At 54.8% G+C, this 25,028-nt stretch overlaps 1 protein-coding gene across 2 annotated transcripts in view; it reads left to right on the top strand.

The window, feature by feature from the left end:
• The window catches only part of RNF220 (ring finger protein 220), a 228,043-nt gene that overhangs the window by 122,964 nt on the left and 80,051 nt on the right, over window positions 1–25,028 (top strand). For both annotated transcript variants that reach the window (XM_010582480.1, XM_010582479.1), the window contains exon 2: window positions 14,869–14,998. In XM_010582480.1, the coding sequence (XP_010580782.1) occupies window positions 14,869–14,998 (130 nt within the window). The remainder of the gene's footprint in view (window positions 1–14,868; window positions 14,999–25,028) is intronic.

Raw genomic sequence — 25,028 nt, 5'->3', positions numbered from 1 at the left:
ACTTCCAAGCCAAACTCCAGGCTGAAGCAGATTCAAAGAGGACAATTTATAAATCAAGCAAAAAGGAAGGTGAAGCAAGAGCCAGCCTTTAACCTTGGCTGCGGCCGCACTGTCAGCAGCTCCTGCCTGTGTGCCCAGGCTGGGGGTGGTGGTGCCAGTCCATCCCAGCTCTGCCAGCACCATGTCCGGCACAGCTGCTCCCCTTACAGGGGATACAGGTATTTTTATTCCAGATGGGAAAAACCTACGTGCAGGCACGTGCTCCCAGCTGTGCGTTTCCTTCTGCCCTGCTCAACCTTTTTTTGGGCACGCGTGAGCAGCAAGATGACCACGTGTTTCCATCAGAGGGGCTGCATGACCCGTGGGGATGCATTTCCCGAGCTCAACCCTGCCTTTTCCCACGTTAGGATGCGCAGAGCAGGTCCACCCCGCTGAAAGCCGCACGCACCAGCCTGCTCTGCCCCCGTCCCCACCAGGTAGGAAAGCCCCTAGCACCGGTCCCTCACAGAGGGACGGCGAGGTGCCAGGCCATCCTCTCAGCGCGAGGTCCCCGCACAGAGACACGCGGGGCCCACGGCAGGTCAGGGGCATGGCTCCTCGCTCCGCGGAGCCGCGGGTGTAGCTCTGCTAACCCCTGATCCTCCCCGCCGCCCTTCCCTCAACTCCCTCCAGCCTCCCGATGGCTTCGCAGGGTGCGTGCGCTCCGTCTCCTCTGTCCTCTCACAATTCACACCTCTCCCCCTCCGGGGCCGTTCCCCCCTCTGCTGTGTGCCATGGCCGCCTGCCATGGCGCAGCCTCCCCGGGACAGTGTCTGATGAGCTGTTTGCTTTAGCCGGAGGGAAGAGCCAGCCACGGGGCGGGAGCAGCGGGCGGCCATGACGGCACGTCTCCCGGCCCGCCGCTCGGCAGACTTGGATGCCGAGAGGCACGGAGGTGCCAAGTGCTGATCTGGCTTTCGCGCTGTTGAAGTCCGTGAAGTCGCTTTGGATTTACACCCGTGGAAGCGGGATGGGAACTTGGCCTGAGGTCTCGGTGCTGTCGTAAAGCTGAAGGAGCCTTCGGACCCACCGCCAGGCCTTTAATTGGGGTGGGGGATGCGGTGGAGGAGAGGAGGGGTGAGGCTCGGGGCAAGGGGAAGGCAGCCCTGGTCTTCTTGGCCTCCTGGGGAAAAAGTGATGGCTACTACAGCGACTGCGGCCGTCGTGGGAGGGAACAGCGAGGGTCTGGGCAGGTCAGGACCCAGAAGGAGGGAGAAACCAGGACTTTCAATCCCTTCCCCACGCTCCTCCACATCCCCTCCATCTGGTGAAGGTGCATTTCCTTGTGCATCAGCCGAGGCACACCAGGGCACGGGGACGAGGGCGTCCCGGGCCCCAGAAGCTGTGCCCGTGCAGGTCAGGACTGTGCGTGAAACGCCAGATCCTGGCAGCAGATTAGGAGGCTGAAGCATCAGGATGTGTCCCCGCCTCGTGCTGAGCATCCCTCTCTGGGGAGGGGAGGCTCTCAGGGCAGATTTCACCTTGTGCGAAGGGGTCAGCGAAAGACTCGTGCGCCACTTAAATCCCACTTAAGCACTCTGCACTGGGGTGAAATTAACTCTCTCTGTAGAATAAGCCATCAAGAAAAACTGATCTAAAAATCTACGCTGGGCCACAGCCGAGCCACACTTCTATTAGCAAGTAAAAAAATATTTCCCGTCCTTAGAGTTAAATGAGCCAATAGTTCAATCACGGAGCGAAAAGCAGCAATAGAGACAGGGATGCTGAGTGCCTCCGGTATTGGCAATCTATGCAAGGAATCACAATAAGCAGGACTCGCCTGTTTTCTCTGTGTTTAGCAGCAGTGTTATTCAACAACCTATTTGCAAATGCCATCTTCCGAAGTCCTTTTTTCCCCCCTCGTTAAAGTTGCAGCGATAATAGGGCGATTACAGTGCAATAAGCTAAACGCAATCCCTTAGTGGCATCACGGCCGTTTTTAGATCTTAAAAAAAAAAAAATCAAAGCTGTTTAAGTTTTCTTATTATGCACATTAAAGGCAGGCAGCAGGGTCTGATCAAAGACAACACCACCCCCGCGTTCCCCCCACCCACCTCCTGTCCCTGCATCTTGTCCCCCCTCTATTCATTAGTGGTCACAGCTGTGCAGTCGGCCAATTACTTGGGAATAATAAGTACATTTTGCAGTAAATTAAATATTAATTAGTCCTTGGCAGGTTGTTTTGGGTTTTTTTTTCTTATTTCCCTTCCTCCATCTGAAAACGGCGGGAGGGATGTGACACTGTCATCGCCTGTGTTGGCATGTGGGTGACAGCGGGGGAGGCTCTCCTCCGGCCCTCTGCTTGGTCTCCTCCATGGTGGCTTGCAGCGAGGTCTTTCCTGCTCTTCCTAGAGGGTTCACTGCTGCTGGGCCAGGATTTGTAAACCCATCCCCAGCTTTGCGGTTATCTTCTTCTCCCAACCCAGGCATGTCCCATCTCTGCCTGGGTTCCCCTTCTGCACACTCTGTTTGGGCACTTTGCTCTCTGGGACAGGGCATCGTCCCTGATTGCCTGTGATGTGCCTGTGAGAGTGGTCTGGGGGCAGCAAATAAATCCATGTGGGGTTTGCCTGGCCATGGGAAGGGTCTGCTCCATGGGGTGTGAGGGCAGCTTGGCTGGTGCAATCCTCTCCCCAGCAGTGCTAGTGGGAGAGATGCCGCCTGGTCCCCTGGATGTGCCTGCGAGGCCTCATCCTGCCCTGCTCCTGCACAGCAGGACCCCAACCCAAACAGTGCGTGTTGTGCCAGGGGATGAGGAAGAAGAGCAGGGATGGGCAGAAGGAGCTGGCTGAAGAGCGAATGTTGTACAGCCAAAGCAAGTTGTCCCTTTTCTGGTTCGGTGGCAGACCCCAGGCAGGGTGACCCTTTGATCCCCTAGCCAGGGACTCCAGGGACAGAGTGACCTGGTCTGGCTTTGCCTGTTCCCGTGGAAGTCAGACGACCTTGAACCATTGCAGACCCTGGGGAAAAAGCCCTGCAGACTGTGGTCAGGTGAAGCCCAGACCAGATCCCAAGCATGGATCTGCTGGGAAGAGCAGTTTCTTAAACTGAGCCAGGTGGGCTAGTTTTGATGTTGTCAACATATCAGCGTATATTAAGTTTTAAAGGATGAATGCAGTGAAAAGGAAAAGTGGGTGAAAAGAGTAGCTAAGCTCCTTCACAGGAGGGATGAGAGCCCGACATGGAGGGAAGACCTGTCCTTGCTCTGGAGCTCCTCAGGAGCACTGCAGAGGCTGACACAGGAGCCCCTGGGAGCCCTTAGCAGTGAGGACAGGAGGGGAAGATGCTCTGGTCGCTCACGCATTCCCTGCTGGCTAATTCTGGTTGGAGCCGCTGTCCCTGTCACCTGGGCTGTGCCTCCCTGAAGGGCAGCATCACCTTTGCTCCCTATGGCCAGGCAAGGAGCCTGGAAACAAGGAGATGGGTCTCAGCATCCCACCCACCACCCATCCTTCCTCACTGGCACCGATGTCAGTGTGAGCAGAGGAGAGAGCTTTCTGTGCTCTCTGTTCTTACTAACCCCTTACCAAGAGTTTCTAGGGCAGGAATGAGCTATGTTAGCAAAGCAGAAGTAATCCGTGTCTGTCAGCAGATCCCAAGGTAAAAGGCTCCACTTGTCCAGCTCTTGGATTTACACTTTACTAACAGCTCTGCAGGCTGCCTTGTGATGCACCGTACACTAGTTCGCCCCTTGGTGCTCTTGAGTGCAATTAAGTTGTGGGGTTTTTTTAAATGTAGTTTGACAATATGCAGGTTAGGTTTGTATTTTATTTACAGCTTTTACTTGGGGACCAATAAAACCCCAGCTGGCTAATGTGAGATCTAAAACTTGCATCTCACTCTTTGCCTTGGATATCTTTTCTATGGTAAACTATTTATTTGCGTTTCATCTTGTACAAGCTCCTCTTTCCATGCTGAGAAGCTGAGAGCTCCAGGGGCTCTTTGAAGACTATTTGCTATAGGATAGCAACTGGAATTCTCTTTAAACATCCGCGCCTGCTTTGTCCTACAACTGGCCTCTTGGTGTCAACACGCAGTTTTGTGCGAGTTTCCTGTGCAAAGCTAACATTTGCACACTCCCCTGGCAATTGCACTTCCAGATCCCTCTTGTTCAAGCATATCCCATCATTTATTCTTGCAAGCATGAGCAGCAGTTACTCCACGTGCCAAATTAGAGGCAGCATCAAGGCCTCTTTAAAAAGGAAGATTTAACCGGGTTATGAATGACTGCTGTGCTGCTCAGGTAGGAGGAATGTGCTGCGTGACCTATGTGGCCGGTCAAAATGGTCCACGTTTGGATTGCAAGTATGTGGTCCCCCTATCTCTGAGCCTTCAGGTTCTCATCACACAATTAAAATGCGACCAACTCTTCATGGAAGGGGTTATTCAACAGCAGGATGAGGTGCATGCTTGCAAAATTCCAGCGCATTTCAATGTCGGGCAGTCAGACATCTCCACCTATGAGCATCCCCGGACGCTAACCCTGGCACGCCAGCGGAGCACGGGTGAAGGGTGAGGTGGCATCAGGCTAGTGACACAAATCACGCTAAAAATGCCAAATAGCTGCGTTTACATGCATTCGCAACCCTAGGGTCGTGCTCTTGCCACAGAAAGGAAGATGAACCCTGGCGAGATGGGAGCAGTGTTCCCAAGGATGTCTCTGGGAGGGAAAGATCAAGAACCGATGATCATAATGGCCTCGGCTGCTAAAACAGTCAAAATAATAATGGGGTGGGGATGATGCTGGAGGGGCTAGATGCGGCTGGGGAAGCCATGTGATGAGCGCCCATCATGTGCTGGTGCTTCTGCCCAGTGACACCCCAATGTGCCCATTCTCCCTGCGATGTTGCAGGCCTTCAGTGCGCATATCCCAACACACAGCCCCCTTTTAAATCCCAGCAGAGATTTCTGTTATGTGGGTGGGAACGGCCAGGACAAGCTCTAGGAAGACACAGAAGGGAAAATATTTTCTTTCTCTCTGGCATTATTTTTTCACTCCTTCTGTTTTCCTTTCTGCCCTTCCTTTGCCACCTCAGAGCTCTCTAAATTCACAGGAGCTCTTCCTCAAGGTGAAATGAAGGCTCCGGGCTGCGTTTGGTGGTGCCGGCGGAGGAGGGGGGGACGAGGGTCAGGGAGGGTTAAGCAGGGAGGGGGCAGTGCAACAAGGCAGCCTGATCTAGTGATTAAACAAAGGGATTCAGCCAACATGTGTAAAATTAAGTGATCAAGAGTTGATTACAGAGTGCATTGATTGTGTACTGATGGATTAAACAGAGTCGTGCTTGGGATGCGATTTTCCGAGCTGGGCACGGAGAGCGCAGGCAATCGACGTGTTGGCCAGAAGGACCCGCTTCTCCCAATCCCTGGCTTTTATACATTCTCCGGATAAATCTGCAGAGAGGCCCGTGGAATTATAATCGATTATCCATTTCTCAAAGTCACTTAAGGGCCCTGAGCTACAAGCTAAAGTGCCGGTGCTGCGAAGAGGCATTGGGTATGCGCCGGCATGTGCAGGTGCTGGCGCGAGGGGAAAATGTGGCAATGACCCTGCGTGCTGCAAGCTGATGAATCTATTTTCTTGTAGGAAATAGTTTTGACAGTTCAATATCTGTGTTTTCAATATGTGCCCCACACACCCCCAAGGGAGGAGAGAAGAGGAGCTGGAAAGTGGCGGGGAGGGAGTGGGTGGGAGGCAGGGAAAGACTCTACCCCATCACCCCTTCGAATTATAGGCGTATCAGTATATCACCAACTTAACAGGCTGCCCTCCAAGTCAAGGGCATGGGAGCAGCGTGGCTGCCTGCAAGCATCTGCTGCAGGGATAGAATGGGGCTGGAGCCCCTCTTGGGGCACCTCTCTGGGCTACAGGGGGACCCACAGCAAGCCCCTGCCCTGCTGGCAGTGGGGTGGTCCCCAGGCTCTTGTTTCACTGCCAATGATGAAGGCAGAGTCCCATTTCCAGGCTGATCCTGTCTCTCAGGATGCAGCCAGATCCTTTGCCAAGGAGCCAGAGGAGCAGGAGGACGGGGCGCGCAAGAGCTGAGCAGCTGCAGTCTGGTACAGGATCGTCCTGCAGGTTTTGCAGGGAGCTGGGATGTGCAGTGGTGGGATGCAGCCAGGAGGGAAAAGGACCTCCGGCGCTCCCCCAGCCCTTGTGCAGGGCTGTCACTCCCGCTCACAACTGCATCCTGGTTTCTGGTATGGATGAAGCAATCAGAGCATGGCACAGACTCCAAAAGTGTCTGGGACCTCAGACCCCAGCTCTCTTATGGGCTCCCAGCCAGACATGGGGATGTTCCTGTGAAACTCCCACCTTCTCTAGTTCCTATTGCTGTTATTTTTTGGCAGCTAAAGAAGGTATTTTGCTCCAGGTCTTTCCAACCCAAGAGTTGATGCAGAGCATGGATAATCAAGGCACACTTTGGCAATGCAGCTACACAGGTCCTCCTTGCCACCGTCTCCCACCAGCCCAGCAGGAACCCGAGCTCAGGGGACTGGTTCAACAAGGGACAAAAAGTGACCCTTGTAACAGCAAACAGGGCTAGAGGCCAGGCCTGCTAGTGAATGTCACCCGGCTGCCAGCCCTGGATGCACAGCCCCAGGCATGCCAGGCCATCAAGGAGGAGGAGGAGGAGAGATGGTGAGGAGGCAGAGCCATTCCCCGTACTCAGTCCAGCCATGACTGCACACACAGCACAGCCAGCAAGAGAGCTCTGGGGTCTCCTGCCTGGCTGCCTGCCTGCTGGGGAGTGTGCTGGGTCCCAGTGCCTGGTTTTGCAAGCCCCACTGAGGAAGGACTGGCTGTGGGCCACAGATTTTGCAGAGTGGTAGGCATGGTCCCTGGGTCCCGCTGGCTCTGGGTGGTTTGTCCACAGCCTGGCCAGTCTTGGCTGCATGGCGTGACAAGACCCACAGGATGGAGGGCAGCTCAAGGATGTGGGGGGAAGGAGGTGCATCACGCTCCAGGAGATCCCCCAGGCTGAAGGGACAGAACTGTAGGATTCCCCCAGGAGTGCTTCTGCTGTGCCATATTTGCTGAAGCCAGGGACTCCACTGATGCTGGGGAGACCCAGCTGCTCCTCAGGACTTGTGTGTTTTGGAGACGAGGCAGTGGGTTGGAGGAGGCTCCATTTTCGCTGCCAGGGCAGAGGATGGGTGGCAGTGGGAAGGTCCAACTCTGTGGTCCTGAGCTTGCCCAGACTCATACCAGCACCCGTCAGAGAAGCTGGAGCAGAGAAGGGATCATCTGTCTCTGTCCCTGGTCCCTGCTGTCCCAGTTTGATCCATCTCCAGCCCAGCACGGGTTGTGACCAGACACCAGTGTGCTTCCCTGGGGAAAGCCGGCATGGGCAGCCTCCCCTGCCAGGAGCCACAAGGAAGGAGGGCAGGGATGGAGGCAGTGCAGCCCCTTGGCTTGCTCTTGGCATTTCTCTATTTTTCTCTTGTGAAGCCCGGGGAGGCATTTCTGCTCCGCTCTGCAGAGCTGCGTTGAGCCCAGGAGCAGTGCCATGGGGAGACGGGACTGCAGCCTGTCCCAGCCCTCCTCTTCCCCTCTCCCTTCCAGGTCCCTGTCACGCTCTCCCTTTCCAGCTCTCCCGGCAGCCCGCGTCCCTCTCATCGAGGATTCATTGTCTTGTCAGCCTCTAGTTAGCCAGCATGCGTGCGAATCATAAATTACCCCACCCGGGCCTCTGCTATGCTTCAGCACAGACAAAAAAATTGCACTCCATCACCGTGTCTCCCGGCTTTTAGTGGTATTGATCAATGCTGCTCCCTTCCCGCCCCCCCCCTTTTCATTTTAACCGAGCCGGTTAAGTGCAGTATCTTATTTTGTGCTGGGACAAATGAAAAGAATATTAGCAAGGGCTGAAATATATCTCTTTTTTATCTCTCTGCTACTTTTTTATTGAATCTTTCTGAGTAGGTGGCTTTCCGCAGGATGACAGCCTCATGACAGGCTCCTCATTAGAGCCGAGACAGTAATTGTGATGCATTTCCCTGCGCAGCCTTTTCACTTCTCCCCCCGCTCCTGCCTTTACTCCTCTCTCCTTTTCCCCTGATTTGTAAAGTGATTGGATGTACAGACTCACTCAGTTTCTTAAATTATTGCCCAGTTCAGTCCATCTTCCTCTGCCCCGTGCCAGGCAGCCGTGATCTCCGCAGGTGGAGAGCCAGGGCCAGGATCACGAGTGGTGGGGTCAGATGCTCGGAGGGGCTCCTCACCTCTCCTCACTGCCGGGCTGCCACCCGCCATGAGAAACATGGTGCCAGACGCGACAGGACATGCAACAGCCTCTGAAGAGCTCAGGGTGCTGTTTGAACACACATTTTTACTATGCAACTCATGGGATCACCCCAGCTGATGTTAGCTGTGTGGCAGCAGCACTGCACCAGTTTACACCAGTCCTCTCCAGTATCCAGCTTGCCTGGAGAGGCAGCTACAAGAGCACCTCTTTTCTTTGGAAGGAAATCAGTATTTTAGCAAGCTTTTCTGCCTCAGATCCCTCCGTAGTTTTTAGCCTCAGGAGAAGCAGGTATATTTTCTAAGCTGCTTGGGAGCTTGGGCACGTTATCAGGGAGCAGTGCTGGGGATCAGGCCCTTGGCAGGGATGCAGGGGGCTGAGTTCAGCTCTTCGCTCTGCCCCAGCTTGCCCATGAGTTTGTAGAGGTCTCTTGGTCCCTCTGTGCCTCTATGTGTTTTATACACCTTAGCTGTCTAAAACTGGCTGTCACCCATCCCTGCGGCCCTCTCTGCTAGATTCAAGGCAGGAGTGGCCCCGTGCCGTGCCCAGCACAATCCGAGTCCAGCTTCTGCTGGTGCCCTGCGGCAGCTTTGTGCTGTGATGCAGGAGTAGAGAAGCAGTGACTCTTCAAAAGTCTTTTCTTACATGAAAAGCCACTTTTCCAGACCTCTGCTCCCTTCCTGCTTGCACACACCTCCAAAACGTATGTCCTCCAGGGAAGGGCAGGTCTGCTCGATGCAGGGTGATTCCTCAGTGATGTGGATGTGCTCGCTGCACTGTGAGGTGTTTGCAGAGTTAAGGCGTGCTGTGGATGTGGTTACAGCCAGATGCTGAACACAGCCACAGCACCTGAAGCCGGAGTCACCTCGCTGCCCATCGCTGTCCCTGGTGCCTGGCTCTCCACCACCCTGTGCAGAGCAAGTGCAAGAGGGGCCAGATCCAGGGCACCCAGACCTGGGCAGCAAGCTGAGGTCTGCATCCCACGTAGCCAAGGTCCGCATCCCACACAGCCGAGGTCTGCATCCCACACAGCCGAGGTCTGCATCCCAGAGCCAGCCAGGAGCCCGAGGAAGGGGAAGGGCCTGCTGGAAGGAGCAGAACGTGCCCTGACCTCAAGCCACCCCCTTGTGCAGGTTTTTGGCGGCCACGTACCTTTTGGACCCAGTCAAAACCAGCAGCATCCAAGGTGGCATGCAGCAGGCAGGATGCAGCCCCATGGGGATGGCACTGGGAGCACACCAGTAAATATCAGGGAGATGGGAGAGCGATGAGCAACTTTATTCCTGCTCCCTTACTTTATTGCCAAATACTTTTTGCCTCTGCTGTTACTCCAGGGTGCTCTGCACTGACACGTGAACCATCTCCGCCTTCGTCGCCCCACCATTGTCATCCTCTCCTGGCTGCAGCGCAGCCCCTTGGCTGCACTTACTGTCAGGGCTCTGCGAGCCTCATCGGCTGCAGCGCAGGCTTGCCGGGAGAAGAGTGAGCATTTGGCTATTTTCAAGCTAATATGGGGCTTGCTTTGAATTATTGTTTTTTGAGCTGGAAGGAAAGGAGGCTTGTCACACGAGATATCTGCTATCAGTACACAAATAACAGCAAGCCCATCATCGAATGGAAAATAATCGTCGCGGAAACCAAGTTGCGGGGGAGCCAGGAGGGATTATTACAGGCGCTGGCAGTGGTGATGCTGTCAAGGAGCCTGTGTCAGCACTTCCATTACCACCCACCTGGTTTCAGCACGGCCCCCAAAGCGGCACGCGGGGCTGCGGGGCCCCAGCATGGGGTCATTTCTATTCAGAAGAGTTTCAGATCAACTGGCTTTGATTGGGTTTAAATGATGGAGTGTTTAAGAGGGAGAGAGAGGAAATAGGAGGGTGAGATGGAGGGAGGCATCTTGGAGGAGGGAGAGTTTGGTACTCAGACAAGTGGAAAACAGTTTGAGATAGGAGAAATTAGGAATTGGGAGAGAAGAGCTGGTTCTCCCGGGGGCAAGTTTCAGATGGCCGTGAGGAAGGACAGTGTGGGGAGATGACCCAAAACCTGAGCAGATGCCCTGGGGTCTGCACAGCAAAGGGCTCTTAGGAAAGAGTGCCCCCATCAGTGCTCCCTACCCGCCTGCACTGCCTGTGCCACCCGCGGTGGCAGTCCTGGGGAGGCACCTGGCTGTGCAATAAGCCGTCAGCAGAGCTGAGCAATTGAATTATAAACAATTTCATTCATTTGGCAACTTGCTGAGCTCCTGGGCAGAGCGAGCCCTCACGCCTTGTAAACTTTGCTCATTTGGAGTGACGTGGGAGCATCATTTTACTCAGTGCTGCATAGTGACGAGGGGCTGTATACATCACATGCTGTAATGGCTGTTGGTGGGCTGGGTCCCCTTTTCTTCTCACTTAAATGCTCTCCAAAACAGCATTTCCCATTCTGCTTGTGAGGGGAAAGCTCTCCCTTCCAAGTGACCCAGTCCTGGCCTGCAAACACCTCGTTAGTGCTGTCAGCTCTCCGTTCCGGCGCACAGACGCAGGGTGGGAGCGGGGATGGCTTCATGCCTTCACGCCTATTCAGTGCCACGCTTGCGTCCCCGGTACCTGAGCCCAGCTCCCAGCCTGTCACTTTGCGGTAAATCAGGCCTGACTCAGAGGACTCAGAGGAATTATATTGGATCCATATCAGTGTAACTGAGGGCAGGATCTGGCCCTCGATCCCCAACAGGATCAGGAGGGTTTGGTTCTGTCCCTGCCTGGGCTGGGATCCGTTTGCAGATGCCCTCCAATGGAGCCCGTGGACAAATTCCTCCACGCAGGGGTGCGTCTGCGCATCGAGTCCTCTGCTTTCAGAGCAGGAAATATTTGGTTTCAACACTTGGAGTTAAACATTTCCGCGGAGCCCAGGAGACGGGGCAAACAGCAGGAGCACCAAGGCTTTGCCTTTTCATCTCTCTGGCACTGGTGAGCAGGGGGTCAGCAGCAGGGGAAGCACGGCAGAGCTGAGGAGGGTAAACACTGGAGCTGAGCCCACCGAGTAACCAGAGAGTGAAGGGGAGAGAGAGGGGCAAAGAAAACAAAAACACAGCTGCCAAAAAACAAAAGCCTGAAAAGAGCCATTCAGGGTCTCCGAGGAGCAGGTTTGGCACAAGGCAGGGACAGAAGAGCGGGAAGCACTCGCCGCTGGGGCAGGCACGGGTCCAGCCTGCTCGGGGATATGGACCCTTCATTTTGCCCTGGGCACATCAATGCTCTCTGCTCCCTTGAGTGGGGTAAGCACCTACACCCCAGCATGTCCAGGTGCACACACAGTGCAGCATCCTTTGCTTTTTCATGGGTACCAGGATGTCCCTGCTCCGGAGAGGAGAGGCAACATGTATGCATCTCCCTCCACCTTTGCATCCACAAACAAAACCCGAGGACTCGCAATGCCCATCCTCTCCCTCTCCACAACCCAGCATCCCACGCCACAGAGCTGGGTACCAGTGCTCAGTGTAAGACACCACAGCGTGGGCACGTGCCAGGCTCTGGGGCATGCTATGGATGTAGATGCCGCTGATCTGGGGAGACGCATCCCGCCGGCAGCCTCTGTGGCAGCGCGGGCACGCAGCGGGTTTCGCAGACCTGGGGAGGCTTGCGTAGGTGTCCTGCTGGCATGGGAGATGATCCCTCCCTTCTGCCTGTCACTCACACTTAGCCCTGCTCCTGCAAAAGCGTGGTTGTCAGCCCCTTGGGCCAGGAGCCGGGGCTCCTTCTGTCTCCTGCTTTGCATCTGTACGTCAGGGACTTGGCTGCATGTCCAGGTCCCTGTTCTCCTGCCCCTCTGGAAGCCCTTGCTGCAGTGCAAGCACCAGCCTCCCACACTCACTGGAGCAAGGGGATCTTCACGGCTGTCACAGGGATGCAGGGTGACAGCTGTCACGTCCTTCCTTGGCATGAATTCATCACCATTGTTGGTGTAGCTGGTGGGCAAGGCCTTGCTGCTCATTTCTCCTGCTGGCTTGGGCTGGGGTTGGGAGTGGCCATGGAAGGCAGCAAGGCTCCTTCCCATGGCCTGAGATCCCTCCTGGTTGCCCCAGCCGTTGAAATCCAAAAAGTCACCTCTGCTTAGGAACATGCACCTCATGGAAGAGCCCTGAAGAAGAAGCAGGGAGCGAGGACCTGGGCGTGCAGGAAGTTAAAAAAGCCACCAGCCTGGTGCAACAGAGCTGGTCCCCAAGAGGGGCCCCAGCTGCACCTCCTGGTCCGACACTGCCCATCCCAGCACTGCGGTCCAGGACATTCCATCACCTCCCCTCAGCAAAAAAAACATCCCGGGGCTCCCCGGAGAGCAGAGAACCAAGGATGCCTAACCTCCAGTTCACCCTCCGGTGCTGCCGAGAGCATCCCTGCCCCACCAGCCCAAGCTGTGGGTGGCAGGCGAGGGGGGCTCACGGGCCCCACGGCGGTGGCCTGGGCTGGGAGCGGGGATGCGGCGCAGTAGGGCGGAGGGCAGCCTGTTTACCCGTCCATCTGCACACCCCACAGCAGGGATCCAGCAGGATTTCCCGTCCGCTCAAAGGCTGCCTGTTTATTTTGGGAGGGAGACTCAGACAGCTCCATTGTTTTGCTGTGAAGCTGGGGTTATAAATAGCAGGTGGTCGGGGACGCTCCTGGGCTATTTTGGGCCCCCACTACACAAAAGTGGAAAAGCTCCAAGAGGAAGGTGGAATTACTGAAATGCCGACCTTTCCCGCAAGGGTCAGCAGGAGCTGGTTGTTTGGGTTTGGGTTGGGTTCTGGGCATTATTTAAACACGAGGGAAGGAGGAGCGAGGAAGATATTCCCAGTTGCATGGGCTGCATGCTGTGTCCTCTCTGGCAGAAGGGTGGTAGGGATGAGGAGCCGAGGCACCCGGGATCTGCCGGGATTCTGCCCAGGAGCCGTCAGGAGTGGTTCAAGTCCAGAGGAGAGACCAGCTGGGTTTTCCTCCTGGCTCTGCAAATGGGAGAGTTCCCAGTGGATGGAGAAGCTGGGGAGGTAGGAGATGCCCCATAGCACTGGCCTGCCCCAACTTGCCCTTGTGCCTCAGTTTCCCCCACCTCCTATAGGGAGGCTGAAGAAAAGGGCAGGTAATGTCCTGGCAATGGCCCCACTCCTGCCAGGCACGTACGCTGTGCCCTGCTGGAAGGCAAGGATGAGCCAAGGTGACTCTCAAACTTATTTCAGACCCTTCCTGTCGTTAAATGCCTGCGCCAGGCGGTTATACAGTGAGCAGCAGGGACCCAGTAAAGCCACTCACACCAATGTTTTATACTTTGAGAAGGTCTATTCCTTTAATGGGGATTCATTTAACTGGGCTCTGCCATCGTTAGGAGCCATAAAATGGCACCTTTTGGCTCCTGATTGGAAGGCCACAGTGCACGCAGCCCCCTCGTATCCAGCGCTGGCTGCTTTATTGTGCATTACTGCCTCTCACTCGGATTTAACCAATTTGATCCATGTCTAATACATAAATAAATAATCCAGCAGGAGGGTTCACGTTAGATGACAACAGGCGGCTATAAAGCATGTTTCTCCCCGCCGGAGCCATCTGAGCCAGGCTCCGCACGCCCTCTCATGAGCAGAGCTGCTAATACAGCTGGGAGAGGGGGGCCTGGAGACCTGCGGGCTTCTCTGTTTTATTGAAACTTCATTGTTTGCTTTAGAGTTTTATTTTATGTTAAATAGACGCTGTATATTCCTTATAGAGGGGGCAATAAAGTTTCTGAGCTGGAGGAAATTGGCTTCGGAGCAGGGAGCGAACCAGGGAGATGTGGCTGGGCAGGGGAGCAGCAGGGAGGATTTGGGGCGAGGAGGGTGTGAGGCAGCACCCTGCTTCCAGAGTGGCCTCAGGGGCTCAGCCCAGCTTGGGATCAGGGTCTACAGGCACCCCCCAAATCTCGCCCAGGGATGATGCAAGCCCAGGGGGCTCGGGCGGCTGCGGGGTCCAGAGCTGCTGGTGGTACGGGGAGGGCAAGGGGCCCCATCCCAGTCCGGGGACAGGGTAAGCAATCGCTGGTCACCGCTGGGGCGGCCATGCCGAGCATCCAGGTCTGCTCCCTGCCATCTGCAGCTCAGCACCGCAGGGTCTCCTCTGCCTCCCAACTGTTGTGTGCCCATGGAGAATCGCTCTACCCTTCGGGGGCTCATCCTGACCTATCTGACTTCAGGAGTGCCAAGGAGGATGCAGATGGCTCTTCTTAATTTACTGTTATTAGTTAATAGGAACACTGGGTAGTGCTGTGTCATCCCTCTGCCCCAAGTCGCACCGCCTGCACCGCAAACTGGGGAAGCCAGGGTTGCACAGGGTCACTCACGAAATGTGGCTGTTGCTGCTCTCCCTGTAAGACTGGAGGGCCCATGGCCAGGGCTGGGATGCTCTCGTGCCAGTTGCGGTCCTGCTGCAGAACAGAGTCAGTCCCTGCCCCAGGGAGTGTGCAACGGGGAGAGAAATGAGGCTATACTGGCAGAAACCTCCCTGGTTTCAGACCTCAGCTAGGACAGGGACCAGGGCAGAGCGCAGGCGATGCTGATGGCAGCCGATCAGAGCTAAAGCTTTCTCCCTTCTTTTCCTCCCCGCAGGCAAAAAGAAAGCGACTTTGTTTGACAGCCAGGCTCCGATCTGCCCCATCTGCCAGGTCCTCCTTCGCCCTGGGGAGTTGCAGGAGCACATGGAGCAGGAGCTGGAGAAGCTCACCCAGCTGAACATCAGGTAAGCAGCTCCCTGGGGTCCACCAGCACCCCTGGTTAGCCAGCCGGGGCACCCGCAGATGGCAGAGGAGATGATGGTACCCACAGCTACCAGATATGGGAGATTTAGTGCTAACCAGTGGAGCAGAAACATTTCCCTGGAGTTCATGACAATGGCAAAGCCAGGCAGAAGTGGCTCCCAGAGGGCACAGACACCCCTTTCCCTGGGGACTTGCGTTTGGGTGAGCAGCTCTCACATTGCTCACGTCCCATGATGGAGCAGGCCTGCAGCAACGGTGCGCGCTGCCCCTCAGCTCCCTTCAGCTCCCTTCTGCTTTCCTCAGCACAGCAAAGTCCCCTATTTAAAAAAATAATAATAATAATTGCATTTTAACTGCTAGCAGTTATTTAGGAAATGGCTGCAGCCAAGGGTTGGCAGATCCCTGCCCCTGCCTTAATAAAACTCAGCAGCCTTGGAAAAGAGCGTGTTTATTTCAATTATTAATGAATTCCCCGGTCATTAAAAGGTGAGGAAAGGAATCAAACTGCCAACTAGAAGCAAAGTTACGTCACCAGGTGGTAGGAGAGGAGGGAGAGTGCGTGTGTCAGTGTGTGTGTGTGCCAGGGCAAGGGGGTGCACCTGGCTGCGCATAGTGTGGAGGATGCAGAATCCATCCCTGCCCAGCTTGGATCTTCTTTGCAACTGAGCGATAGCCTTTGCAGATGAAAGGAGAAGGAGGGAGCTTTAGCTAGAGAAAGAGAGACCTCCCCCAATGGGTCCGGGTTGAGATCTCCCAAATTCGGCACCTGCAGCCTCAGGCTGAAACCCGCATCCCCCACGCGTTGCACAGGAAGATGGAGAAGGGGGGGGCGCAGGGAACAGGCAGCCCATTTATCGCCCACGACACCCAGTCCCCTTGCGAGTGTAATTTATGGTGTAATTTGGGCTGCATCCAACTTAATAAAGGGCCACTGCAAATTAGTGAACAGGTTTAAATGAACAGAAGCAATTAGTGCTCGGAGGAGCCCATCAAAGAAGTTGGGCCAATATCAGAGTGAAACTGAAACCGCAAGCCAGGAGCAGAGGCTGGCTGGCGCGAGGCGGTGATGGGAAGGTGGCGTTTAATGGGAAAGGAAAGGAAACCCTAAATCATAAAGCATGACAAGGGCCATTGTGGGCCAGCTGACAAATGAAAAAGAATGGCATTATTCCTTTAAATAACAGCAGCAGTTAGAGAGGAGACAGCTCTCCCCAGCTTGCCCTCGCTTCCCTGGCCCGCTCCGCTCGGCCACGCAGGCGGCGAAGAAGAATCAGAGGTCTTTATTAATTATTAAATAACGACTCCCTCTGTAGCGTGATAGATAACGTTCAATCTAGTCGATGGATTCAGGCGATGGAGGCTAATCTGTAACACGGCAGGCTCTGCACAGGGACGGTCTCTCCCAGTCCCGGAGGGGAGCGATGCAGGGGCCAGCCGGCAGCAGCAGGCAGGGCGAGCAGGGTGGGCAGCAGCAGGCAGGGCGAGCAGGGTGGGCAGCAATAGCGGGCAGCAGGACGGGAGCGGGTTGAGCCCCCATGCGCTGCTCGGCTGTGGCAGGGTGGCTCGGTCTAGCGGGTGGCCCCTTCTCCCATTCCCCCACCTTTCCCGCCTGGAGGAGCCGGGAGCAAGAACACATCAACAAGAGGAGAGAGAAACTAATAATGATCTCAAATAACCCAATAAACATAAAAATAAAATGTAGGCCTATAAACGTGACGGGCACCGGCAGCCCTGGCCGCTCCCTGCCAATACCGACTTGTTACCGAAATGGCTGAGCAGCTGTTACTTATCAGTCTGATGGGGAGAAGCGGACCGGGGGGCTGCTTTCCAAAGACCTTTTTTTTTTTTAATTTAAAGAGGATGCAGCCAATCATGGCTTGTGCTGTTAAGTTTTAATAAACCTTAATGATTTGCAACAAAATCATAAATTTCCAGCTCTCGGGGTTAGGAAGGCAGATCCCCTCCTGCCCGCTGAGCCTGCAGCACCAGAGACTTGGCGGGTGCCGCATCAACTCCTGCCGCGGCACCAGGGCTCCCCGTGTGCCGGGATCTCCCCCGAGGCAGCGCGGCCACGGGGCTGTGTGGCGGGGTGAGCCAGCTGAGATGCTGCCGTAGGGCCAGATCAAGAGGAGGGGAGAGGCTGGTGGAGGAGCAAGGTGGAGGGGCTGCCCTGCGCCATCGCCTCCGCCGGGCATTGAGCACTCGTGTGGGCTTTCGGGCATCGCCGGAGCGGGGAGCTCAGCATCGCTTGGAGGAGAGCAGAGAAAGGGAAGGAGGAAAAGGGATTCCGCCAGGTGATCACAGGAGCTTCTTGGGGCTGAGATACAAGGGAGCTGTAGGAGCTACCTAGATGATGCTACCCATGATCCCAGCTCACCAGCAGCCTGGGGTTGCATCCCACCCGCACCAATGCACCCCTTGCTCAGCTGGCGGGGATGGGACAGGAACAGCCCTTCTTCCCCATCGGCAGTGTCGGTGTGACCGTTCTGGCCTCAGGCCAGGGACATCTCAAGGTCTACCCAGCTGGAGCATCAAGCGGTGAGGCAGGAGGAGCCACGCTGAGCCACAGGGCAGCACCCACCCATGCCAAGGGGCTGTGTGTGCCCAGGGGATGGACACCGGCCGTTGGACCGGTGATGAGCATCACTCAGGAGGATCCAACCCTGGTGCAGGGTCAAGCTCTCCCTTGAAAAAGCAGACTTGAGTGGGAATGAGGGACCTGAGTTTCTACCTCTGCTGCCTTCTTGGGGTGTCCAGTCTCCCAAAGCACAGGGAGAGACCTGCTTGTGCTCGCCCCATGGCTCCTCCACCCCGTGTGGGTCCGGCCGAGCCCCATGCACAGCTCCATGCGGTAAGGCAAGGCTCTCTGAATGCAAATTTCATTTCTGAGCCACTGGCGCTGTTTCAAGAGCCGGCAGCCTCCGAGCCCTTCTCGGTGTTACATATGTAACAGCCTCATTGAACTTGACATGTCAAATTCAGGCCATTTGTGCAAAATCTCCCTTTAATAATACCGTTTCATTTCGCTCAAATGAGACTTGAATGCATGTAAAATGGAAAAGGATATTTAAGCGCTAACATTAGGCAGATGTCTTGCCAGAGGCCGATTGAATATATGAGATTTTGAAGTGCTTAACACGTTTTCGGTGCTCCCTCTTAGAATATGTCACCTGGCTTTCTTTTTTCTCCCCCTCCTTTCTTCCCTCCCCCCCCCTCTTTGAGTGAAGGGTATAAATTGAAAGAAAACAAAACTACAAGCCTTGGTTTTATGGGGTTTAACTCTTGCCAGGCAAGACCGTTGGTATTCCTCCTCCAAAGAGAAATTACCTAGTAGCTCACCTTCACAGAGCACAAGCACAAAGCAGCAGAGAGCGGGAGGCAGGCGAGCGGCGGCCCCACGGTGCTCTGCAGAAGGGATGATTTCCTTGCTCTGCATGTACAGCTTGGAGAGCAAAAGGCGCCAATCCCCAGCTGAGCTGCTGAGTGCCACCAAGGTAAAAATAAGAAATAATAACAGCGACCCTCTCTGTACACTGATGCCCTGTGCCCCAGCCAGGCTGGTCGCTGCAGAACACATGAATATTCCTGGCTTGTGTGCATGAAGCTTATCTGTGTGCTAGATGCACGTCTCCTATCCTCACTCGATTTATATTCACCTGTTTTACACCTCATCCGTATTAAAGGCTTGCAATAAAGCACACTGAAATGTGAGACTCTCTGGAGCTGTCAATGGCCCCAACTCTGAGCTTCGGCTGGTGCTTTGGCTGCAGATGCATTTCCCCAGCCCAGGGCCACCCAGGGAGTGCAGGCAGGCACAGCGTTCGAGAGTAGCACCCATGGGTGTCCTTCAGGACAGGCACACACACGCACATCCCCGTGTGCATACGAGTGTATCGCTGCGTATGTCACTGCAGGTAAATACCACGAGTGGAGGTGGCGGTGCACAGGGGGACCCTTAAACCGTGCCTGCTGCTCCCCGAGCAGTGACCAGAGAGAACAACCTGCTGATGACAGGGGAGGCTGGGTGGAGAAGGGGCAGGTTTGGGGCTATGGTTTGAGTTTGGGGTGGGAGGGAAGATGAGTTTGAGGACAGAAGAGGAGGAAAGGAGGCAGTAGGAACTGTGGAGCCCACCTCAGCTGATGGTCCCCAATGGGTCCACAGTGCTTTCTAGAGTTTGGGGAAGAGGCACTTATTGGCCATTTAAAAAACGTTAGGAGGTCACATTACAAATAATACAGTTGCTGAGTCAAGCACTTGAAGGTTGGGAATGTGCCTTTGGATGCAGTGGTTTTAATAACATGATGCTCTCTTCCTGAATATGCAGTGCTCTTTTTAAAAAATTTATTTGGCAGGGGGCATTTTTATTTCCCTGTGTGACAGCTAGCAGATTCTTTCCTGCATTACCAGCAGCAAACCTATGCTTCCGAGCTGTGATTTCACCTCCCCAAAAGGATGAGGGGTATCATTATAGCTGGGGAATGGTCCAGAGGGTGGAGCAGCGAGTTGGACCATGCTGTCTGTTCCTGCTTTTGCAGCTGAAGGATGGTGTGAGCTCAGACAGGACTTTCTCAGCTCTTTCCCCTTATTTAAAGGGGTTTCTAAGCTTAGCAGATGTAGCCAGCAGTATCCTCATGCCATGTTGTAATATTACCTGTGCCTGCGCTATGGCATCCTGGGGCTGGGCATGGTGGTGCAACAGCCGCCTGGGGTGCTCGGCGGGTGCCTCTGGGGATGGATGTGCTTGGGTGGGCGGATGGGCGGTGATGCTGTTCTCATAGTGCCCCATGGCTGTGCAAACTCTCCCCTTTTTCACTTTTCTTCCTTTCTTTCCTCCGCATTGAATACTTAATCTGAGCATATTTGTGCTTTAAAGCCCATGCCCACCTGCTGGCTGTTCCCAGCCTGGGCTAGCAGCTCTCATTGCTCCTTGCCACTGGGCTGGGAGCGTGGGGACACATCCCTGCACACCCAGCATTTCAGGAGCTACTGATTCCCCATAATGACCTTTCTGGTGTGTCCGGGAGTAATTTCTCTTCTGATTCTCTGATTATAAGGCATTTCCCAGAACACAGAGGGCACCGGGGTCTCTCACCTTGGTGCAAATGGGAGGTGCTATGGGCTGTTTTCTGGTGACCTCAAAGATGCTGTCATAAAGAGGGAACCGAGTAGTATCGGGCAAAGGAGGGCAGAGCAAGATGCAGTGGGAAGGCCTGTTTCAAAGCAGGTGAAGTGCCCAGATGGGGGATTTAGCTTGACTCTTGGAGCCAGCTTTGATTCATGCCTGAGGAAAAGAGTCAGCCACGGGACTGTGGAGCTCCAGCTGCTGTAGCAGCTTTCAGTGAACCTCTGCCCAGGCTTGAATCTTCCTTCAGCATCACTCTGAAGATCCGTCTCCCTCATTAGCACATGTGCTCTTTTCCTGTCACTATTCTTAATCCCCCCTCCCTTGACAGCCGGGGTGAAAGCAGAAAGTAGTGCCTCAGTTCCTGGCACTGCACTGGGCATCCTCACCCTGCTGGGGGGGGCTTCAGCCCAAGGTTTCTTTATGCAGAGAGGCACAGGGGTAGCTCTCCTCAGGGGACAGAGGCAGCTCTGGGCCTGGTGGGATAAGGAATAAGGAGGAAGCTGGCAATATAGCTAAAACACAAAGGCTGTGGGACCTTGGGAGATGGCCTGGTCACTCCAGGCAGGGTCACTGTCCTCGAGAGATGTCTCCAGGCATCTGGAGACGCATCCTGGATATCACATCCTTTCACAGGTTGCTTTCCCACTGTTTTGTGGTCATTCTGATTAAAGTCATCCTGTGCTAACCCCCCTGAGTCTGCACCGGAGACTCCTGCTGATGGACGAGGAGAGAAGCACACCATCCTGGTGGTCCCTGCACGCCCAAATGACAAGGGGTTTCTCTGTTACTTCTGGTCAGGATAAGGACCCAGAGCAAGTTATGGGACGTGGCTCCTACCCCTTCCCTGCTCAGGGAACCCTGTATTTAAATATCACTGCTCCTCGCACTGCCCCAGGCAAGGGTTTGCTTCATTTCAGCAGGATCTGCTGAGTGCTCTGTTGTCCCAAACAGCCCTCGGAGGAGACCTTCCTAGGGCCAGCGTGGGCGGCTGCTCTGGGAAGGGCGAGTGGCCACGCTGCCAGGCCTGGCAGGATAAATGGAGTGTGTAAAACCCAAATTAGCTCTGTTGTCATGTGTCACATCAGGGTCACGGCTCTCACCTCAGGTCTCCTCGATTTATGCCTGAGGACTTTAACTTGACGGCCAGGTGCTTCCTCAGATTTCTTATACAGCGAACACTGCAGGTCCCGCAGCCTCTGAATGTGTGAGATTAGAGATGGTTTTGAGTGAGAAGGGTTTTTTTCCAAAGCTCCATTAAAATACATGCTGATTCCCTTCCTTACATGCAGTAGACACCTGCGAGTGCTCCAGAGAGGGCAAGGAGCTCTGGCCAACAAGTGAGATTGCAACCAGGGAAAAGCAGGCATTGCAACCTCCTGATCCTCAACTTCTGTCTTTTTTCTTCCTTCTTTTTCCCTCTTCTTTTTCCACCCTCTGCCTTTCCTTTCTTCCCTTTCTCCCCATGTTCTTCCCCCTCCCTCCCTCTCTCCCCACCCCCCGGTATCAAGGCGACATCTCCAAGCCAAGTACTTTTAATTTCGCCCGTGGCCCTTGCTGACACGGTGGATATGCACAGCAAGTTAAATTCCCGCCTGATCAATAAAGCAGAAGCAGTGTGTCCGACTGGTCGATATTTTTTTATCTGTCTTCAGCCCAGTCCTGCTGATGACAGCCCCCTGCGCTTCAGCAAAGGCACTCAAGGGCATCGGGCCTTGGCAACACAGCTCTTTTTTTTATTTAAATTAAAAAAAAACCCAGATGCCTACAAAAAAAAAAGTTCACGGAGTTTGGCCTTTGCTTAATAACGTTTTATGATTTATCTTAATTTTTAATTGAAAAAAATTTGCGAATTAATTGATTTCTGGGACTTGCCAATTAACATTGTAATTGGGTGCATGATAAATTTCGAGGGAGCATCATTTTTCTCCCTCTCCCCCTTGTCACCGAGAAGGGGAATCGCGAGGGCAGCTGCTTCCTATCCGAACGCCCCCACTCCTTCCCGAGGTGCTGCTGCCCTCCTCCCCCCTTGCTACTGTATCTTAAAGAAGGAACAAGAAAGCTAATAAAGTCGTGTTATTAGAGTCTCACCAGAGGTGACCCCTCAAGGCATAAATCCAGGCCAGGGAGATGGTGGGGACAGGTACTATTAAGTGCTTGACAGTGCTTTGCGAGGCGGGACTGGGTTCTTCCCCTGCAGCACCCTCTCCCCGGGCCGTGGGGAAGGCGGCCGGCCAGTCCGGGGCTCCCGGGGGCTTTCCCGGAGGGCTCTGGAACCCTCCAAGGTGACCAGCTGAGCAGTTCATTACCTGTGATGTCTCCCCCGTGCTCTCCCCATGGGCGAGTCCCGGCACGCGTGAGCCCCCGCGCAATGCCCAGCTGCTCCAGGGAGAGACCCGACCGCAGCAGCCAGCACCCCAGCGGCACGTGCGGCATCTGGGGTTCGTCCCGCTGCCAACGTCCCCCAGCAAAAACAGGCTGCCGGTGCTTGGGAGCTGCTGCTTTGCTCTGGGGACGCAGAAGGGGTCGTTCGCATCCTGCTCTGCCCCGAGCCCCCGGGGAGTGGGTCCTGCCCCACGGCAGCAGCAGGGCATCCCATGGCAGAGGTGTTCAGCGTGGGACCTCAGCTCTGTGGTCATGGGTGTCCAGATTCAGGCAGGGACGCATCTCCAGGTGCACAAGAAGTGGCATCACCTGAACCTTTCTCCAGCAGTGTGACTCCTGTCAGACTTAAATTAAACACACGCCGTCACTGGAGAAACCTGTCTGGAAGTGTCAGCTTCTTGGTGATACCTGAGCAGGGCACAGGGCCACCTGCCACCACGAGGCAGCTAACAGGGTCACATCCCCACATGGGGTGTGGAGAAGTGGGTGAGCTGGCTGCTGCCAAAATGAGGAGTGAGGACATGGTGTTGTGCCAGGGCAGGGAGAGAGAACAAGCCACACCTGGGGTGGGCTGAGATGGAGAATGGAAATACCAAGTAAATTAAAGAGTGCTTGGTGTCTCTAGTTCTTCTCCCACCCATTTCATGTGCTGGTACGAATCACCTCATCGCAGTCAGCTCAGGTGTCCCATGCACTGTCTAAAGCCCATGAGCTTGGATGGGGCCTTGCTGTGCCACCCTACAGCCCCCGCTGCACCCCAGTGTGTGCAGGGGGTGAAGGCGGCCAGCCCGGGTGGAGGGTCCCAGGTTTCCTCGGCAGAGCCACGGCTCTCCCCACCAGCCAGGACACCAGAAAGGCCAGGATCAGCCCAGCTCCATGTCTGCCAGCGTCAGTGGCGGGGAACCATGGGGGAATGGAGGGAAATTTATGAGGAGAGGAGTCTGTTTATTATCTAGCAAATGTGGTGCTGCTGATACCGTGGATTTATCCTCTTTCATCCCCCCTCTGATTTGTGTCCCTGCCCCTTGCTGTGGCAGATTAATCATGGACAGAAAGGGAAGAGAGACCCTCCAGCTTTCTCCCATGCACTCAGAGGGTGGCAGTGACAGCAGCCGGGACCCTTCATCCGTGGCTTCTCCAGCAGAGAGAGCACAAGCCACGCAACTACTTGTCCTGCTTAGAGATGCCCCATTCCTCTCCTCCCATGGTAGACCTCCAGACAGGCAGAGGCTATTGCCTATAATCCATGGGTGAGAGCACTTCTCATGGGTCAGGGCTTCCAGAGTAGCACAGTGGGTGAAAAAATTTGTGGGTCATATATCCCCTTGCTCATGCAGTGCCCTGAAAGTGCTATGAACACTCCCTGAAGTACCTTCAGACCCGTGGTACCCACCACCCACTCCCTGACTCCAGGGCACAGGTTTGCAGGCTGGGGTTTGGGACCTCGGAGGGCAAAACCTTCCTCTGCCACTGACTCCCAGGGTAGCGGGAGGCCTGGGAAGGGATGCATGGAAACCCAAGGGTGAGAAATAAATCTTCAGTCAGTTATTTGCCCTGAAGCGATGCATGCCTTCTGCAGAGCCTCTTCTGAACTGCCACGTGAGCTGGGAATAATTAAACAGTCATTACAGCCACCGTAGCAAAGAGCCCCCCAGATCAATCTAATGCATGACCTTTCCCTCTGACTTTTCTCTTTATTTTTCCAGCCACCTCCTTTTCAAATAGTGGGAGAGAAATGAAACAACCCTCCCACCCCAGCCTCCTGCTTCGCCCTGCACACATCACATCCTCAGCCAGAAACCTGTCGCCCGCTCTGAGCGGGGGCTCCTGGCAGGGGCATGGGGTACCAGGGGTCGATAGAGAAAAACCCAGCAGGGGAGAAAGAGCCAGGGGTGCGAATGGGACAGAGCAAATAGGGGATTTTAGCACAGTCATGTCATGCCTCAGTGTTTTATGATCCTACTGCATTTCTGCTGCAGCTTCACCTCTTTGGGAGAGGGAGGTGGCTGCCCTGTGGGGTCAGGTTTGTCACAGCTGACCATGTTGGGCACTGAGGCCTCACAAATACTGACCGGGGGAAGCATTTGGGAAGCGTGTCTGGGACTGCAGGTACAGAGCGTTTCTAGTCCTGACTCCAGCGTCTTTGGCAATTTTTACCATCACTCAGCCCCTTTCCCCATCATGGGATGCAGGAAATCTTCCGAGCAGCACTTGGAGCAGGTGTGCTAGAGGAGCCACAGTAGGTTAAAAATCTCAGCCTGCTTCCCCTGAGGACACAGATCACTCCTGGCTGCACTGAGGGCTGTCACCTGTGGCTAGGTGAGGATTTGGCCTCATGTATTTAAAAAAAAAAAAAAAATCAAACTCCTATTTCCTTATTTAGGCTTCAAGTGACACTTCCACTTATTTAAACTGGCATTCACAAAAATCCAATTCTGTCTCTACGCAGCGACTACTTATTTACGGCTGGTGTTGCCGTCTGCACAGCTCTGCAGGAGGCTTG

The sequence above is a fragment of the Haliaeetus leucocephalus genome, unplaced genomic scaffold (genome assembly GCF_000737465.1).
Source record: "Haliaeetus leucocephalus isolate CR32 unplaced genomic scaffold, Haliaeetus_leucocephalus-4.0 Scaffold848, whole genome shotgun sequence".
NCBI lineage: Eukaryota > Metazoa > Chordata > Aves > Accipitriformes > Accipitridae > Haliaeetus > Haliaeetus leucocephalus.
This window is presented reverse-complemented; position numbering and strand designations above follow the sequence as displayed.